Source organism: Saccostrea echinata, unplaced genomic scaffold, assembly GCF_033153115.1.
Source record: "Saccostrea echinata isolate AGI-Se365-2 ecotype Australia unplaced genomic scaffold, CSIRO_AGI_Sech_v1 ptg000001l, whole genome shotgun sequence".
In the NCBI taxonomy this organism is placed as follows: domain Eukaryota; kingdom Metazoa; phylum Mollusca; class Bivalvia; order Ostreida; family Ostreidae; genus Saccostrea; species Saccostrea echinata.
The window spans coordinates 5,849,153-5,863,839 of NW_026889750.1; the positions used below are offsets into that span (position 1 = coordinate 5,849,153).

The 14,687-nt window shown below is 31.7% G+C and overlaps 1 protein-coding gene across 2 annotated transcripts in view; it reads right to left on the reverse strand.

Moving 5' to 3' along the window:
* Positions 1–9,681: 9,681 nt before the first annotated feature.
* LOC133184031 (zinc finger protein 768-like) overlaps positions 9,682–14,687 on the reverse strand; it is a 47,482-nt gene continuing 42,476 nt past the window's right edge. The window contains exon 5 of one of the 2 annotated variants that reach the window (XM_061318923.1): positions 9,682–10,085. In XM_061318923.1, coding sequence (XP_061174907.1) covers positions 9,697–10,085 — 389 coding nt within the window. In that variant the 3' untranslated portion in view covers positions 9,682–9,696. Of the gene's footprint in view, positions 10,086–11,587; positions 13,568–14,687 lie in introns of those variants that run through there. The other variant, XM_061318924.1, reaches the window with a different exon arrangement.

Genomic DNA, 14,687 nt, shown 5'->3' on the forward strand with positions numbered 1-14,687 from the left:
GAAAAAAAAACATTTAAAGGGTGTTCAATATCGGTGGTTGGCGCACGGCAATTTCTTGCCTGACGTTATATACACAAACATCCTTAGTTAGATATTGTCAAAAACGGCGACGTCGGGCGATAATGCGGCACACCAAATTATTACTCAGTACTGTGTGGAATGAGGTATGATCCCTGTTCATACGGGAATCGCGAAAAGAGCTGGGAACCAGGGGACGACACAAATACTTGTATCGAACACTGATTTATACATAGTAAAAGAGTTCAAAGATGCATGTATTAGTTATCCGATGGAAGAAGCGTTTAGTATAGATCTACAAAAATGACAACTGAAAAGTCTAGAGCTGGACGTCATACCTGAAGACCGCCGTAAACTATTCATGCAGTTAGATTTATGATTGAGAAATTGTCTATTAAAATACTAAATCCTTGATTTATTCTTAACTGTAGCTCGTGTGAAATGGATAACTGGATAAATTAAAGAAAATCAAATGCAGTGTCGAATTTATGTTTCGAACAAATTTTTAAAGATGCACGTTTCCTGAACAAATTCAAAAACTACACGAGCTACGTTTTTGACGTCGTCGGTGTTGCGTCGACAGCTATTTTGAATGATTCGTTGATCAAAGATAAAAATGTTATTTATTGAGATATTTTATTGAAATTTCTGTGAATTATGTAACAAATGTTGATTATGGTGCATACCAATTTTTAACTTCATAGCTAGTGAAACAAAAAATATTGAAAATGTTCGCGTTTTTCTAAGACAACCCTCGTAGTAAGACAGTGGAATCATAATTAACTTGCGAGGGGGTCCAAACTTCCTCTTCTTCTTCCTTTTTGTAGTTGCTGTATATAAGCACCCTAATCACTTGAATTTACATTTCGACGAATGTACTCAAATTTAGAATAAATATATTTTACAGCAAAGAAATTGCTCTCGAAATTGCTTTCCATCAAACATAGAATTTTTACATATCAATGAAAATGAAATGAATTTTAATGTCTTCACAGTAAAATTAGCAAAAGTCTACAAATGTAAACATACAACACTTTTAAGTAATATATTCTTATCAAGATATACATGTACATGTATCCATAATAAATTACCAGATTTTACTCAATTTTCAAGCCTACCCTGTTTCACTGCCTCTGCCTCCACATCTTTCTGTAACTTCTTAATCGTATCTTCTAACGTTTTGATTTTTAATTTCAACAATTTCATCTCCATAATGTTATTTTCTGCACTCTCTTTCAGAATATTCTTAAAATCATTCATTTCCATCCTGTATTGACTTTTCCGAGACTCCATATTGTGTAAGTGAGGCACGACAATATTTTTGGCTGCGGAGTTAATTAGAAGTTCCAAATCCTCTTTGTTTGCAAATGGACATTTTCCCAAAAGGCTAGATCCATCAAGTATACCCTGACCATCCACTGACATCACGATAAGTGTCATATACAGAAGATTAAGTACATCCATTTTAAACTAAAACATATTTGCAAACTAAAGAGTTTAGATAATATATTGTTGAGTCTAATTTAAGTTACGATGGTTTAAATTACGAAATTTATATCATGCATCAGAAAAATATCATTTTTAAACAAAAAGGATACATTCTAATGATTATTCGAAATAAATGATTTAAATATTCAAGTGTTCTGGTCTTAGTATCTTTATGTACAATATATTTGTATAAAAAGGCGAAAAGCAAACAAAATGTATATTTCTACCTTTAATTTCTTTAATGAGATCCGTTGATAACGGCACAGAAATGCACGTCGTAAATTGCTTTTAAATCAAGCATATACATGTATAATAATTATATATCATTAAAAATAATTTTTTTTCTTTCTAGTCTTTCTAGTCTAGTGATTCTGATAAGCGCAAAGTTTAAAACATATTTTGTATGAAAATTTTTAAAAAGCTTAATAAAATCGAAACCATTGGCTACAAATAAATAAATAAACAAAATGCGTAATGTGAGTAAAACACCGTTTACAGAAATGTATTTCAGTATCAATAGAATTTTTCAGAATTTTAAAACCATTCGTTCTGAGGGTGTCATATGTTATTTTTCAATGAAAAATAATCATTATAAATTGCTTGATTTATAAGCATATGTAATTCGTGATACATTGTATTTCAATATACGTGTCTCAGAGTTAATGAGATTTTCCTCGAAAACTTCATTTTTAAAAACCGTATTTTATGGTCAAATAATATATATATATATATATATATATATATATATATATATATATATATATATATATATATATATATATATATATATATATATCGAACTTTTGATATAGATGTACTTACCCAACATGAATTCAAACCTTTCACATTCATTAGGTTGCTGTGATGGTAAAACAATCTTTTAATTATATGAATTTCAGGGGAAAAAATGGTTGTGCACTACGTTATACGTGTTAGTTTCTGTTTCGAGTAATTGGATACATGTACTTGGATGTAACGTTTAACAAATAGATGTGCACTGAGGGATAACCCTCTTTAGTCTATGGAGAATATTATATATTCATGTAATTGAAACGGTTTGTATTGCACAGGCCTAGAACAGTAATACAGACTTTTTAATCTTGAGAAACATACGTCTTATCGTATGTTCTGTAAAACTCTTTAACTTAAACAACATAGAACGATATTTTCTGCATTTTAGTTTGTTTTTTTTCATGAGTAGGAACTTGTACAGGTTGATTTTTGTGTCGCTTGCAGAGCAGAGCGGCAATCAAGGATCTCTCTACCCGACGTCTGTCTGTCTGTCACACCATATATATCTCGAAAACTGTAAGAGGTATGGATATGATATTTATAACATATATTACTGGGAACTATGGATTTTGTAAACTACCATGGTTACCAACCTCCTGACCCATGACCTTCACTTTTGACCTATTATTTTCAAAATAGTTCATAGTGCCGATATACAGCATATTTTGACATTAAAGATGTAAGTCTATGCCATTTAGCATGTGCACTGTTTGTCATAAAACAATATGAAAAAGACCAGCATTACAATCCACTTGACCTTTGACCTACTTTGCAGAAAATACCCCGGGTAGTTTCATTCCACTTATGAGGTTTGAATTTTGAGAGGCAGGATTTTGATCATGTTTATGAGCTCATGATACTGTACTTTGAAACTGTATAATATTAAGTTACCACATTAACTTACATTTAAATACTATTAAAATACATTGGGATCGGTATTCTACAATGGATTGTGTAGACTAACAATTGAAGTAAAGGCAGATGGAAATCTCTTTCGGAGGATTGTTAGAAACACGTATTAATAAAATGATAAATAGTTAGTTTTAATAATTTCAATTTGTTTATTCATTTGAGGGTTGGAACCATATTTTCTTTGATGTCTGATTGTTTCGCAGTCTTATACTATCCATGGATGCCATTTTTTCTTTGCAGGTAAATGCATTAACTTTCATGCTAGTAGTAAATAAAAAGCTAACCACTCTTAGATTTATTTACATCTTTAATGGAGATACAAAGCAAGCGACACTAGTTTTTGGAACATTGGTTTTCTTATGTAACATTCCTGGAAAGAAGGAGGACTGAAGATTTATTTATTTTAATACATGTTATAAGGCTAAAGTTAGAATTTCCTAAGTCATAAATAAATAGTGCTGGTCGAAAGACATAATATTCAACAAATTCTTACATTTATGTCCAGGCTTCCATTCCCAGTTGGGAAAACGATCTTTATGTGTTTTCTCAGAAATAACGATTTCAATGTCAAAATGTCGTTATTCGTTTAAGTTACCGACATGTACAGCCTTCGGTCATGTGTTTCCTCTGCTTCCCTATTATGTGAACAATGGTTTAGATAAGAGATGATAATCCTATGTTTTAAACGACTGATTTCAGTTTTATGACTTTAAAAAGATCATCAGTTATTTTATTATAGATATAAGCCCTATATCTTTGGCATTTAACGTTGGACCATGCTACTTTCAGTGTTTGTACACCGGACCGTAAGGCAAATTTAACGGTACTTTCGACTCGGAGAATATACTAAAGCTTTTCTAATACTTATAAAAGAACGAACTTAATTACCTATAATCTTCAGAAAATAATGAATGACCTTGGATCAGCAAATGCAGGCAATAGACACTAAAAATATATTCATTCATTTGTTTTTACTAATTCTTCTGAAGTTGAAACCATTGATTAGAGATATTTTGTAGTTGCTGTTAACACTGCGTTATAACACAAATCTTAAAACCCTCTTAAAAAGTCTAGTAAAAATTGAAGAGAGGAAAATTCAGAGAAAACATTTAGTTACCAATCACATACACTTTATTGTTGCCAATTTAGGGTTTGATATATGGCTAAAAAATGAAGAAAAAAAAAAATGAAATTTTGAGAGTACATAATATTTTTATAAGGTTCTACAAAAGTCATCCCAGCTTTCCACTGATTTGACCGTATTTCTTGTTAATACAAGTTTCAATGTTAAACCCCAATGAGTTTACAAAATTCAACATTGTGACTTGTTTCTTGACCCGTTCAAGTTGTGTATCAAGTATCTTACCACAACGCAACAAATAAATGAACAAAACTCTCACTTTTAGCTGCAAATATGGCTAGCATTACAATAGTTTTGGATTTAATTGAAAAGAGACAATCAAATTATACAGAACTTTAACATAAAATATGAACCCAAGCATTTATTTCCGGCGCGAATAAAATTGAACAAACATGTAAACGCGTGATATGTTTATTACAATGACACGGTCATAAATATATAGTTAAAATGGAATTTTTAACAGGTATGGATTCTAATTTTAAAATATTTTTTTAGTAACCTATGTTTGCATCAAGATAAATGAGACATCTCAAAGATCAATGTCATTGGGTTATGAGATACGATTTTTGTTAGTTTTTTGTCCATGACTTTGAATGCAAGCGCATAAAGTTATTGCCTGAGGTATAATTGGGGAAAGGAGATTTTTAAACCTTTACATTTTTCATGATTCACCTTCAGATTTCAAGTACACTACAGCAAGATATATAGTTTTCTATTAAGATTGTTGTTGTTCGGCAATATTTCAGCCATAATTCGGCGATTTGATTTAAGAATGAAATATATGGATAAAACAAACAGTAATCAAGCTCAAAAGTCCATTTAACAATTCAAATTTTGGAGCAGAGCAAACACGGACCTCTAAAACATCAGAGGTGGGATCAGGTGCCATGGAGGAGTGAGCATCCCCTGCCGACCGGTACACCCACCATGTGCTCCTTGTCATGATCGGGAAATAAGGGGAAATCCGTCGACAATTTACTGTGTAAATAATGGCCTAACAATTAGTATGAAAAACGTCAGTCAGCATTTGACTTCATGACAAAATGTATTTGCAGACAAGGTCATTGTATCGACCAAAGAACTTAAGAAATGACGACTTTAAACGAGACTATTGATACTCTTGTTTCAGTAACTTGTTTGTCAATAACTTGCTTCGTTTTAGAAATTGTTCATACGGAGAGCGTGCTGCTCTTGCGTATCGAATCAATTGAGAGATACAAACCCCGTATGCAGGTGATGAAGGTATATTGCTGCATAAGTAAGGGAAGTTGACGATTGAAAAGTTTAAGTCATCACGTTTCTCATTAAGCTTTGTTGTTAGATTACCATTAACGTCTTTTTCTAATAAAACATTCAAATATGAAACAGATGTGTCAGACTCTGTGGTATCTTCTATTTCAAGCTCACCGGGATATATCGTATCGACATAAGAATAGAAATAACCATTGTTAATTGATAATACGTCGTCGATATATCTAAACGTCGAGTTGAAGGCCACAGCAAGTGTTTTCTTCTTTTCACGTATAAGATTTTGAACAAATTCTGCTTCATATGAATACAAAAATTGGTCTGCTGATAACGGGGCACAATTGGTACCCATGGGAATTAGAACAGATTGTTGGAAGACCTGGTCTCCAAAAACCACATAGATATTGTCAATCAGAAACTCGAGCATCTTCTGAGGACTTATCTGTTGATTTACATAAGGTAGTAATGAATCAAAAGAGAAATCGTGTATTAAAAGTTTATTGTAAGACCGATGCCCATGACTACGCTTAGGTCTCTGTGTATGGTTAAAAAGTCCCATCACATTTAACATTGTTACACTGTGGACTGGAAAGATTCCCAACACTATCAACACTGTCATTGCGTCCATAGGGAAAGGCCGTGCCTAGTTTCTAATCCAATATTCTTATCGTTGTCTACGGAAAGGTGTACTCAGTGAAGGACTGTTTGTATGATGGTAAATCTTTTTCTAGAATTCTAACGTTCATTGGCAAATTATTTTTGTATTTAACTGGTCTAAAACAAGGGCATAACAATTTAATGGATATATCAGTCAAAAGCTACCCAACGATAGGTTGTATTTGTCATATTAACGATTAAAGACTTTTGTGAAATGCTGATGACTTTTAAGGATATAGTTGAAACCCTCTAACATCAACTTATTTGTCAGTAGCCTACTTCGGTTTAAAAATCATCGTATTCAGAACTTGTCATGCGTACTGAATCAACACTATGCAATTGACTGTGAAATAGTATACAAACATATATAGTGCATAAATAGGCTAGGGAAAGCTGACGATGGAAAAGATGAAGTCATCCCGTTTGACATACATGTATACATTTAGTTGAGATTAAACCGATTTACAAATTCAATGCATTCTGTTTTCAGTGATTCTTGTTGACATTCCTACTAAAGTGAAAGAATAGAATCCATATTTTCCTTCAAAGCATAGCTTCAAATCATAGTTTCTGTCTACTCAAAATAAAGAATCCTTAATGTCGTGAACATAAAGGCAAAATGGCTTTTAAAATAATTTTCAGTTCTGATAAAAAACTTTTTGTGAATATGAACTTGGAATTATATATTAATTCTGAAACTTTGTACTTTTTATTGTATTTTTTCATACATGAGTAACTGCTTTTCTTGCTGGACCTACCCAATATCGAGTTAAATCGATGAACAAGGGGCAAGGAGGAGATAAAACCTTGATGACAAACTTTGCAACTGAATTTAAAAATATAAATTCTGCATCTATGAATTCTTAATTAAAACAAACATTCTTCAAGTGATTCTCTAAAGATTCTCCTGTTCTAAGTCCCTTTCCACAACGAAAACACATAACAAAGCTTTTTTTGCTGTGTGAAAGCATGTGTTTTTTCAGGAAGCTTTGGTAAGGAAACATCTTGTTACAGGTTGGACACTTAAAGTTGGATTTTTGTCCATGTACAGCTGTTACATGATACTTCAGGGCGTACACAGAACTGAATTCACGTCCACATTCCCAACAAAAATCCGGTTTTCCATGAAATTTCACTTCCTGAAGGTGTCTGTTGAAAGCAGACTCATTTAAAAACCGTTCCTTACAAACGATGCACGATCTGTCCCTTACTGGCAGCTCTTCTCTTTTTTCTGTAATTAAAAATTGAAAGTGAATATTTTTGCAGTAAAATATATTTGATTGTAACAAATTATAACTATCAAATTCTTTGAATCATTAATAGAGTTAATTAAAAATAAAAGTAAGTCACTAGCAACATGTGAAGTCTCATATGAATCTCCATTCGTACATATGACCTATCCATTGCCACATAAAAGTTCATGTCAAATGAAACAAAAGAGTCTACTTTTGAGTAAAACATCAGTCATTTATTCGTTCTCATTCAATGCCTGGTGAGACAATATACCAATAGCTGTAAAAGTTAAGTACATTGCGGTGGTTTTAATTTCACAAATATATCTGTTCAAGTTAAAATGCTGTTTTACTGTTTTGTAACAGTAAAAAGAAGTAAAAAAAAGTATCATGTCATTTTTAAACTCTTTTAATAAAATGATGATCATATTTTGTCACATTTTATTGGAATGTCTATGAAGTGCCTGGTAAATAAAAGATCAACTTTTATGTCACTTAAAATACCTGTCTTTGTACAAACTTTATGATTTTATATCAGAAAATCTTACGCTGAATTGTCTATGTTTTTTCACGTTTACTCGATTACGACAAGGGGCACACAGCGGCGGTGACTGGTCCAAGGGGGAATCTTACTCCTTCGTGGCACCTGCTCCCACCTCTGATATTTTTAGAGGTCCGTGTTTGCTCTGATCACAATTTGTAATTTGAGCTTGATCACTGTTCTTTATCTTAATAATTTATGAATTAATTTCCCATTAATAAGATGGGGACATTTTGGGGTGTCATGATTCATTTACCTAAAATAACCATAATCTGAATTTTAGCATATCCTCAAGAAGATCATTTTTTATCCGTAGTTCATTCAAGGACATCAACATCTTTCCATATCATAAGTAGAAAAGGAGATGTAGAATAATGAAATTAAAAGTTTGGTATGTATTGTTTACAAACTTTAAACAAAATAAAGGAATCCTTCCAATAATTAACTTTTAAAATGTTAGTTTCCATACAATACACATGAAGACGCTTAAAACCAATTTCTTTCTTTGGCATCACTTGACAAAAAAGAAGTTATCCTTTAAATGTCTATCTGTTCCATAGCAATAAATCGACAAGGAACATGAGAAATCTTTATGACACCTATCACAGGTTTGGCAGCAAATTTGCATGCATTTTTGTTTTGATTTGCTTTTTGGTCCAAATGGCTGTGTAAAGAAAATAAAATTTCACCGAAATTCAGATCTCTAAATATTCCTAAGTTGACAAGGATGGATGTCATCATATACGACTGAACAACACTGATATAACAGTAAAATAATATACTTGCATCAGATTTGCCTTTGCCACTCCTCACCAAACCTCCCAAAATTTGAATCGTTGAAAAAAGATAATAAGGATGAAGTGTTTTACACCAGTGTGTGTTTTTATTGAATTCAAAACTTTCAAAGATATTCATCAATTTAAAGAATTTAATATGTAAAGTAAGATGAAGATTCTGAACATTCAATACACACTACTAGTATGTGACTCTCAATACACAAACTTCAATAATATACTTAAACACAAACAGATTTCAAATATAAACTAAGATCATAATAATAACACAACCCTGGCTTTAAGAAGTACATCAACGAATACATAAAAGAAGCTGTTCTTTATCTTTAGGCTCTTTCACAAAACATTCATCAAAAATAAACTATAACTGTACATTATATACTCCCAGAGGACCTATGCCTCCGTGTATGAAAAATGCAGACATATATCTAAAATACTCAAATATAGACCTTTGTTTTATACATGGCTTTTACTCAAGGTATAACAAAAAAGCACACCCTCTACATCTAATTTTAAAGATCCTGAAACGAGCGATTTGCATTGGAGTTTCATGAAAGCATTTTTTCTGGATCTCGATATTCTTCAAACTTTGGTCATTAAAGGTTTGATTGAATAGGCATGCTCACAATCTAGGCGTATTAAGAAAAAGTCAAGAAAAGATGACAACAGGAAAGGAAGAAGGAAAGTAGAAAGATTGTCCCCTGAATACAAGTTTGTGCCGAGTACAGTCTTAAATGTGGTACATTTTAGTGTATTCTCATATTTTATTCTCTACAACTATGCATTTTGCTGAAGTTGCCCAAACTGAAGATGACATACTACTTAAAGAGAATGAAAGAAAAGATAAACTGTTTGTGAGCTCATTTTTATTTTTTACTCAGAACTGCTTATTTTACAAACATTTTTCAAGTGGTACCCTAAAGATTCCCTCGTTCTCAATGCCTTACCACAGCGACTACAAATGAACAAAGCCTTTTGGTTGTGTGAAAGTATGTGTTTTTTCAGGAAGCTTTGGTATGGAAACCTTTTGTGACAGATTGGACACTTGAAGTTGGATTGTTGTCCATGGACAGCTGTCACATGATACTTGAGGGCGTTCACAGAACTGAATTCACGTCCACATTCCCAACATAAATGAGGTTTTCCATGAAATTTCTCTTCAAGAAGGTGTCTCTTGAAAGCTGACTCGTTTAAAAACTGTTCCTTGCATACTATGCACGATCTGGTCTTTTTAGAGAAATCTTCCCCTCTCGTTTCAGAAACTGGAAAAAGAAAGTGATCTTCTGTTAATCGAAATGTTTTTGATTGTTGCATTTTATTTTCAATCATATTCTCTAAACGATTAATACGATACTTATTGACACATGTTACACAAAAAATATTGGATGCATGGATTAATAAATATTTTTGGATATTTTTACGTTGTAAATTATGCATATATTAAATATCTAAAATATTAACGAATCGTAGACTCTATGACGTCCAAATTTCTTCCTTTTTGCTATCACCCCTATAAATCTTCACAATTTTCTATCACTTTATAGAACATTAACGAGAAACCTTCATGAAAAAAAGAAACTCTGTGCAGTTAAACTTAATCATTTTACTTGTAAAAAATATATATTTATTTATTTCCATGATTTTTGAAAAAGTTTGTATTATCTGTCCGTAAGTGAGCTTTTTTGGTTTGTGTTAAGACACAAACACAAAAAATCCCAATTCACTGCTAATGTTCCTATTCATTCAAATTATTATGTACACGAAGTGAAGCAAAATGTCTACCTTAGAAAAATATTTATCTTTCGTAGATTCTCAGTGTCTGATAGGATTTCATAAGGTTATTTCTTACCATGTGAATAAAACAATTAACAGCATTTAAAATAATATAATTCTCTCTATTTTTTTGTATCCATTGGACAATGGCTGTTTGATTTTTATATTTTTATTTGTACTAACTTCTTGCTCTGATGAAAGAAAAAAATTTCACATTTTTAAGTAAATTATTCTGCTATTGAACAACGTAGGCTTTTGTCAGGTATGATCTCTTACAAATTAAATTAAAAGAAAATAATGAACAATAATCAAGATCATTATCCAATTAAACAACAAAATTGAGAGCAGAGATACAAAGACCTCTTGAAAAAAACAGACACTCGCAGTGGCCTCTTGAAATACATTGAATACACATTATCTTGATTTTGGTACCTAGTACAACTATATCATAAAGTATGTCGTTTACAGAAAATTATTGCATTCTTCGGAGTCGAAGAAACTAACTCTAATACATTTTTAAATAGCATTATTGCAATATTTGAAAACAGATTGTCATAAGAAAATACGGAAATGATGGACAATTATCACTTTCATGTTGCACTGTTTAAGTCAGAAACAAAATCAAATCGCTGACTTGAAAATATACATGGGGAAAACCCTTTATTTAAACCGATTTCTTTTTTTTTAGACAATACGGGTGTTATATTTTATATGTCTATCTGTTCTGTAGCATAATATAGGCAATGAATGAATAAATCTATTTTGACGGCATAATTGCATGACTTGCATCCATTTGTTCATCGTCTTAAATTAAGAATATGATTAAAAAATATAATTTCTACTGGCAATTACAACTCCCAGCATCTCTTAATGGACGAAAATGGATATATGTATATTAGACTGAACAAAACACAGATAGTACATAATTTGTCTTTCTCGTGCCTTTTAAATCCCAAATAATAATTAACTCCTTGGAAAAATAACAAATAAGTGATCAAATGAGATTTTTATTGACTACTAATCTCCTTTTTTAATAATAAATCTAAAGCATTACAACAGAATATGTCAAGAAAAAATTAAGATTTTAAACATTCAAGAAACACCCGCGGTTCTCCATGTAATATACAATCTTCAAAAAATCTTGAAAGCTTTAACATAGACACATTCAAAAAACACTCAACGCTATTAAATATACAACATTGGAATTATTAAGTTCTACATCAAGGCATACAAGTATTAAAGCTGGTTTTGATAATTTGGCTTTTTCATAAAACATTTAAAAAGGGCTAGAACTGTACATGTCCGTGATGGTCCCTATTCCCTCTGAAGAATGCAAACAATGAGATATTCTTAAAATACTCTTTCCCTGCACTTCACATTCAAATATATTTACTTTTGTCTATGACTTTCACTCAAGGATAACATACCGTTGTCGAATAAAACAAAATTCTTTGTGAACAAAAATAACTCAGACATTTTGAAACCTCAACGTTAATCTCAACATTTCCTATGAATAAGCCAGTTTGGACAACCATTTAAGAACACTAATGCGTCACAGAGAGCATAAATACTGAAACGAAAGCTATCCAGGAACAAACTCTAAGCACTGACTATCTGCACTACTTTGGATCATGTAATTTTCGCAACACCTTATTTTTACAAAATTGCTATTTTGCATTTATGAGAGAGACGAATTTCGGTCATTACTCTGTAAACTTTAATAATACTTATTACCCAGGAATGAAATTTTCGAGAAACAGAAAGTGTCACGTTATTATATGAAAATAAAATTCTAGCGAATAAAAAGTGATTTACAGTATTTATGTCAAAATTGAAAAATCAATTTAATATTTGTAATTGATGACATAACTTTTTAATGTGTTCTCTACAATTCAGTCTTTACAGTTTGGTCCTTTTTAAATGACAATACTTTTTGGATCAGTCGCATATTTCATCTGAAGTGTTTTCACCATATCCTTCATAAATCATTATCTCGTCTGAAAATTTGTGACCTTCAATATCAAAATGATAAACACCAGCTGATTATTCTGATACACACTGGACAAGACCAACCTAAATGTAAACTGCTGTGTTTTGACCATTAAGCATCAGAAATTCTAAGGGCAGCAAGATATCAACTTGATGAAGATATATGCTACATGTCGTTTGGGATCAAGAAAAAATTAAAGTGGTTGATTCCACGAGGATGAGCTGTCATTAGTAATTGAAATTGATTACTGACATCCCAAGTACAACTTTGTACATATCTTTGTGAAATCTTACTAAAATGGATTAACTGTACAATTTTACCTCTCTTTAAAAGAGCGTTTGTTTAACTCCATTTGAACTACAGATCAGTAATTTGTATACCATGAAAAACACAAAAAACTCTTCAAGCAAGTTCAAGTTCAAATCACCTTTCATCTCGCGAGTATTCGAACTTATGAGTTTTGAGAACGTTTATTACAGACCTTTTGTACAATATTTACAAGTATAACGTGTTCATACCACCTTACATGCATTTCTGATGCCAATCTATCAATCAAAGAATAAGATGTAAGTATAGAATCGTGTTTTACAGCCATACGCTATTTTTCCGAGGAATTTAAGATTAGATGGTCAGGATTCTTCCTCAAATGTGAGCTAAGATGAGTTCTAGATGGAAACTTTTTCTTGCAGGATTTACAAGGATACTTATTGTTTCCCACTAAGTGAGTGGTACCTAGGTGGTATTTTAGGGCAGTTTTGGAGTTGAATGGTTTTCCGCACAGAGAGCAGACGAGATCTGCGTCAAAGTTGTGGTAATTTACATCCAATAGATGTTGGTTAAATTTGGATTTCTTGAATCCTCTGCGGCAGGTGTGGCAGGTGACTTCGTTTCTTTCTTTGTCTGGAAAATTTTTCTTCTTCTTCCCAAGGCTTACCTTAGTCTTAGGCGGGTTGTAAACTTCATTTGTTTCAAGGAAATAAACTGAAATAAAATGAAATGAATATATTCTTTACCGTTAAAACATAACATTTAACAATACTATAAAACTTCTTCTTTGATGTTTAATTAAAATATATATATAGCAAGGAAAATGTCAGAAATGGTAAAACAAACACAATTTTACTTTTTTTTCTTTCTTTTAGATTTTAAGTTATATAAAATAAACTCTTAACATCAAAACGAAAGCAATAAAGACTCTTTACAGGAGAATTTTATCTGTATGTCTGAAATTCTACTTTTTCTTATTAACAATAGGCGACTGGTCCTTATATTCGCCTCAGTTAAAAAACCTTCAAGGAATAAATAATAAACAAATGTGAACAGCCCTAAATCTCACAAGCTTTTCGTGTTTATCTATTATAAACTAATACCCTTAAAAATTGAGTTTATCCATCGTTCAAAGTGACCTTTATCTTTGGAAAATATCCTTGAATTGTATAGCTAAAAATTATTATAGCCATGTATGTGCTTTTAGACAAGTATGAGTTTAAATATTCAAGTTATGGACCAAATTTAGCTCCATGCTTTCATTTCACATTTGACCTCAATGCATCAAAATTTATACTTACTAACTTATGGACCCAATGTGCAAAATAAATTTCTCTAGCGAAACCATTCTCCAAATATTGCACAGAAAACTTAACTTCTACTTATTACTACAAAAAGGCCACCTTATCAAACCCTAGAACATTTTAAACTCAATGAACAAACCATCTTAAAACATTCTAAGGTTAATGAATATGATATCCCAACCCAAAACGTTCCAAACTTAAAGGATATCTTTATCCAAAACATTCCAAAATTAATACACAGAGACAAAAATCTTTTTACTAAATACATGTAGCACCAGAGGTACTTCTACCTATTTACCCCCAATTGAAAGACAGTCCCAGCACTTCAAAAGGCCAACCTATGATGATGATGATGTAAACATTACAGAACTATACATTTACAGGCTACTGATTTACTAAACTAATATCAAGTGAGGTTTTTATCCAACTAGCACATTATACAGATATGGGCGTCCCAAAACAAACCTTTCTGAATTCGAAGATATTGTATATTTATCAATTTTTTTTGTTTCCCCTCATATACAATACAT